Consider the following 6,237-nt stretch of genomic DNA (forward strand, 5'->3'; position numbering starts at 1 on the left):
AACCAGGGGGTCAGTTTGGTGTTGTTCATGGGAATTCACATCTATATACTAAAACTCTCGTTTGTTTGTTTGTTTGTTCCTGAACTACAGCCAAATCGGTACACGATAGCGCAACAATTTTAGGCCCACCTTACTCACCGTCGTCCTTTTGGTGCTAATGGAAGAAGTTTCATTGAAATCGGTGTTATATTTTTTAAGTTATTCACATTTTAAAGTATAAATCTATTTCCGAGGGAGGGATGGAGGGAGGGAGGTTGGGGGAGGGAGGATAAGGGGGGTTGAGGAGGATGGAGTGGGGGGGAGGGGAATGGAGGGGAGGGGAGGGGGGTGAGGGGGGTGGGGGGAAGAGAGGATGTTGCACCAATGCATGAGAGGTTTGGGCCCAACGGGTCCACTTAATCTAGTGGAATGATAAAAGTCTGCTTTGCATAAAATGGGTGAGAAAGCACAGTAATCTGTTTTATACCTCAATAACGCTTCTTAATCATCACAACTAACCCTAACCCTAGAAGGAACGATTTCCTTGTTGTTGTTAGAAAGGCAGTTCCCTGTGAGGCTAGAGATAGCAAGATTAATAGTAAGATTAAATGAGAACTTACCAGTTCGAAGTTTGATCTGTATTTTATGAGGAGTTACGATGAGGGACTACGTGAAGACCCCGTCCTGCACGCATGCGCGACATTCTTCAAAGCAGCGGTGTGGATTCACAGAAAAAACACAACGATTGAAATAAATATAGTAAAGAAAAAATAAGAACTTGATTACCAGTTGATCTGTATAAAAAAGGGTGGGAGCGGAGGGCACGTAGTCCCTCATCGTAACTCCTCATAAAATACAGATCAAACTTCGAACTGGTAAGTTCTCATTTAATCTTACTATTTTATTTCGGAGTCACGTGAGTGACTACGTGAAGACTTCAAAGCTCTGTGATTCCGAACCGTGTACCAGCTCATGCTTCACTCACTGTCTGAAGACCTTAGAGGGAGGAAGTATGTTATCGCAATAAAGAGCCTGTTTGTGAACAAAAAAGGTTTATTAATGACAACAAAAAACAGAGAGCTCCCCAGGGCTCAAATTAAATATTATCTGCAGACTCTAAAATTCTGTCTGCAAATGTAGCAGGTTGCGCCAGCGGTTTATTATAAAACCTTTGGAAAGTTCTTTCCGAGGACCATCCTGCTCTGGCCAGTATATGGTCCATAGGCACGTCCATTCGACTTGCCGCCGACGTAGATGCAGCCCTGGTGGAGTGAGATTTGAAAACATTGGTATTTACTCCCGCGGACTTAAGCACCTGCTTGAGCCACCTTGAAATGGTTTGGCTCGTCACCTGACCATGAGGCTTCTTGTGGCTTATCCATAAGGCTTTTTCTCTCCCTCTTAAGTTGAGTGTTGTGTCTATGTAATTGGCGAGATGGGTTTTGGCACACAGCCGTGGGTCAGATAAATATGTGCAGAACTCCATAACTGGAGGCGTGGTACCTGGTCTAGTTTGTTTGACCAGTCCCTGAATGTGGAATGTGAAACAGTCCAATGTTTCTGTCATGCTGTCCAGCCTCAGAAGGTGGAGGGATTGTACCCTTTGAGCTGACACTAGTGCCATGAGCATGACTGATTTCAGTGTAAGTTGTTCCAGCGTGAGTGCCCTGGGTGGTGGCCATCCCCTAAGGTGCGTCAGCACAATGCTGACATCCCAGATCTGAGTGTACCTTGGTCTGGGAGGGTTAGTGTTAAAAATGCCCCTCATGACTTTGGTTACTAGTGGATGGGACCCCAAAGCCAGTTGTCCTGCTGCTGGAACCAAATAAGCTGACAACGCACTCCTGGCTGTATTTATGGCGCTGTAGCTGAGTCCTTCCCGATGTAATCCAACCAGGAATTCTACAACACTGGTGGGTGTTGCTGTAGTGTAGGTAGTTCCTGTTTCGGAGCAATACCGTTCCCATTTTCTTATGTTGGTCAGGTATTGTCGCCTGGTGGACTCCCGGTGGGATGCGGTCATCATGTTGATGGCATCCTCAGACAGTCCCAGGCCCAGTATAGGTCTTTTTAGAATCTGCAAGCCAGGAGATTGACTCTGTCATGGCACGGGTGACTAATGCCTGACACTGGGTGGATTAATAATTCCGGACTGCTGGGGAATTCCAACGGTGTTTCGACAGCCATGTCGAGGGCCACTGGGAACCATGGCTGTGTAGGCCAGTCGGGTATTATCAAGATTCCTGAAGCGGAATCCAATTGAATCTTGCGTAACACCCGACTGATGAGGCAGAAGGGTGGAAAAGCATAAAATAACATTTTCCCCCAATACAGCGTGAATGCATCAACTGCTGCTGCCTCAGGGTCTGGTTCCCAAGCGACATACGTTGGTACCTGGTGATTTAGCCTGGATGCAAATAGATCGATATCTGGTGTGCCATATTGTTTTGTAATTTCGGCAAATACTTTGGGATTTAACATCCATTCGATGTTATCGTTAAATTTGCGTGACCTGGTGTCTGCCACTGTATTTTGCTTACCTGGTAGGTAAGTTGCTGATAACCAAGTATGTCTTTCGACACACCATTGCCAAATTATGTTGACCAATTTGTCACACGATGTTGACTTTATACCACCCATGTGGTTGATATAGGCCACCACCGTGGTATTATCTAATTGCAACCGGACATGTGCATGATGCGTATTAGATGAATATGCTTTTAAACCATAAAACGCACCCAACATTTCTAAATAGTTGATACCTCGTGTCTGTAGGCAAGATGATTCAGAATTAGTCCATCTGCCCCCTGTGCTGGATTGCATGTTAGTTGCTCCCCAACCCAAAGCACTGGCATCCGTTTGAATGGTTAATACTGGGTTAGTGATAATTATGGGACTGGAACTGAGGCTAATGTTCCTTGTCCACCATTGTAACTCTGTAATGGATTCAGCAGTTAAATACATAGCTCGGTCAAAGTGACCTGAGTTTTGCTTTAGTGCGTGCACTTTTGCTCTTTGTAAATTTTGGTAGTGCAAAGGCCCTAATTGTACAGCTGGAAAGGCTGCTACCATTTTGCCAATAACTCTAGCTACCTGCCGTATGGTTGGCTGACGTTTATGCATTAGTTCGTGGCATGATAGTGCCAATTTTGATGCTTTCCCCTTTGGCAGAGTTACAACCATGCGAACAGTATCAATCGTAAATCCAAGATAGTCCATGGTAGTGGACGGTGTAAGATTGGATTTATCTGGATGTATGACAAACCCCAAAGTTTCAAACAAACGTTTGGTGGCTGCTACTGCCAAAATAGCTGTCTCCAAGGTTTTCCCTACTATTAAAATGTCGTCTAAGTACGCCATGACTATATGCTTTTGTTTTCTTAATAACGCCAAGGCGGGTTTTAAGATTTTAGTGAACAACCTTGGAGCGGAGGTTAGTCCATTTGGTAAGACTTTAAATTGCCATAGCTGTTTCATCCAGATAAATTTTAAATATTTACGGTGCTCCTTGTGTATGGGTACTGAGTAGTAGGCATCTTTTAAATCAATGCCTGCTAGAAAGTAACCTGTAGAAATCAAAAGTCTGGCGGTTTCAAAAGTTTCCATCTTAAAATGTGTATACTTAACTGAGTCGTTTAACGTAGTTAAGTCAATGATGATGCGACATCCACCATCTTTTTTAGTTTTGGTGAAAATATTAGACACAAATTCCAAAGGTTCATGATTTGTTCTTTCAATGACACCTTTTGCTAGTAGCCTCACAAGTTCAGCTTGACCCTCTTGTTTGTCTTTGACTGAGAGGGTGAATACCCTTTGGGGTATGTGCTGAACTGGCGGAACGTTTTCATGAACAAATTCAATCTTATAACCATGAATGCAGGTTAGTATGTATTTGTCATTAGTAATGGTTTCCCATGCATCCAGAAACAAGTGCAATCTCCCCCCTGATAATATAGAGCCCCTACTGCTCATATGCCGAGAGGTACCAGACCCACCTACCTCCATGGTTATTGGTATTAATTTTTCTTGCGCCTCTTCGCTAGACGATGAGGTGTCTGCTGGGCTGTAGAGGGCTGCTGTTGACGTTGATGTTGTTGTTGTTGGGGGTGGCGCATTTTCCATGGGGTCCGCTCTGGGCCCTGGCCTAAAAAAGGCTTACGGGGAATAATTGCGGACCCCGAGCTTTCACCAGTCCCATATGGTGGTCTATGACTGGTGGACGCCGTGAGGTACTGCCGCCTGGGTTTGTTAGGTCTGCTCGGTCCTAAACCTACCCTCACGAGACCAAAGGTCTTGGATTCTTCCTCTAGGTCTTTCACCTTTTTTGGAAGATCCTTCCCAAAGAGCAGAATTGGAGGTTCTGAACCCGGTGTTTTGCAGAGTCCCGCAAACTTAGGGTTGAGGGCAGGCTTGATGTTTTCCTTCCGTAGGATATTTATCTGGTATTGGGTGGTACACAGCAGAGCTAATGTGTCTTGCTGGTTTGTGGAAATGTCCACCCCATCAATGGACCGAGCATATGATGTTATTCCTGCAGTCAGGAGTTTAAGGATCTTCTGGAGCTTCAACTCCAGGGTCCTGATATTCGGCCCCAAATGTCCCCAAATTTGGCTGTTTACAGCTGGTACATTTAATGATGTACAATTTTCTGGGGCTGTGTATAGCTCAAGAGCCTCATTGACCACCCGTTCTTGTAGGGGTTTTGAGGACAGGTGGTCAATGCTGGCTGCAAGTTTCGGCTCTAAAGGCCGACCCCCTCGTGGAATGACCACGTAGCGGTTGACCACCCCCAGCAGCTCTTCCTGATCCTGTACACTCTGCGTACTCCGGACATCTTCAGCCAACAACCCCTCTTCTTGACCAGCCCAGGCCTGGTCGCCACTGCTGCCTTCATTAGAAGGTGACACAATGGCCAGTGCCCCTAAAGGGTACTGCGGGAGTGCCTGGGCGCTCTGAGCCCTCCCTTGGCGAGTCTGCTGCTGCTCTCTTAGCAGGTCTCGCTGGAGCATTTGCTCCATAAGCCGTTCCATTCGGCTTAGGCGGCTGCCAGAGCCGCTGTGTAGCGGTGTAGCATCTTCATCCGAATCGTCGGACACTACCGCCCGGTTCTGGCTGCAGGTACCTCCAGCCCGCTGCTCAGGCTGCACTAGCGATGCTGGGCTCGGCTCGGTAGTTACTGCCGCCTCTTGCCCCCCCTCCAAAGAACGTTCCTCAACGGGAAACGAACGGGGGCGAACTGCAATTTTCCTTCCTCTGGTCTTGCTCATCTTGGGTCGCCAATGCTTCCTAAAGCAGAGCACAGAGAAATATTCACGGCCACAGTAGAACTTACCTGTCGGCCCGACTTTTTAAATTGTAGCGGGAGCACCTTGGACTCCCGTTCGTCGCGGGTGCATTGCGTGAACGCTAATGTCGCGCATGCGTGCAGGACGGGGTCTTCACGTAGTCACTCACGTGACTCCGAAATAAAATCCCACATTCTACAATGTTTATAATTTTGCCCTCTTATCCTCAAGTGGACTCCTCTCCCCGAACCGATGGTCTGACATTGATGATTTAGTTGCAAACAGGCTTTCACCATTTAAGACCCATGTCACCAGTTGAATTGACCTTCATTATTCAAGTGAATGACTCATTCTCTGTGTCTCGGCTTACCTTGGTGCTCAGCAGTTTCTGTCTCTGCATTGCCGGCCACATATGACTCTCTTCCCTATGCTGATGGTGTCACAGAGAAAACTGAATTAGCCAGAAGAATTCAGTTTGAATCAAAAAGCAAATTACATTCTGCAAAGCCCCATTTTCTTGAATGTAATTGTAGAAGGACGAGTTTATAATCTTCCCATTAGACTTCAATCTTGTTTCTGAATTCAGGTCAGGTTTTCCCATGTTGGCAGATCTCCCACTTAAATAAATGTGACATTAGAGAATACGTCCAATTAAGGGACACTCTGAGAAAGAATCAGCCAAGCGCACCCAAACCTCACATCCAATAGGATATACATCATAAGGATATATAAATGATGGATTGGATCAGAGCACATGCGACTGCACTCTCGGAGTACCATTCAAGTTCTATAAATACACTGATGACTCTCAACCCTCTCTTCCATCACTTACCTTTCTTTCACTCCTACTAAATGGTCATGCCACTTGTCAATCATCCAGTATTTGATGGCCAATGATATCATCAAAAATATTTCATGGGATTAAAAATATCTTCGTGGTTGTTGGTGATGAGTTTTCATCTGCAGAAATGGC

At 45.9% G+C, this 6,237-nt stretch overlaps 1 protein-coding gene across 1 annotated transcript; it reads right to left on the bottom strand.

Annotated features, from left to right (window-relative positions):
* Window positions 1-598: 598 nt before the first annotated feature.
* On the bottom strand, window positions 599-5,088 carry LOC144606843 (uncharacterized). Its single transcript, XM_078423267.1, has 2 exons — window positions 3,979-5,088; window positions 599-683 (listed from the first exon to the last, which is right to left on the bottom strand). The coding sequence occupies exon 1, from the start codon at window positions 5,007-5,009 to the stop codon at window positions 3,996-3,998; it is 1,014 nt and encodes a 337-aa protein (XP_078279393.1). The 5' UTR covers window positions 5,010-5,088; the 3' UTR covers window positions 599-683; window positions 3,979-3,995.
* Between the last annotated feature and the right edge of the window lie 1,149 nt (window positions 5,089-6,237).

This window comes from Rhinoraja longicauda, chromosome 27 (assembly GCF_053455715.1).
Source record: "Rhinoraja longicauda isolate Sanriku21f chromosome 27, sRhiLon1.1, whole genome shotgun sequence".
Lineage (NCBI taxonomy): Eukaryota > Metazoa > Chordata > Chondrichthyes > Rajiformes > Arhynchobatidae > Rhinoraja > Rhinoraja longicauda.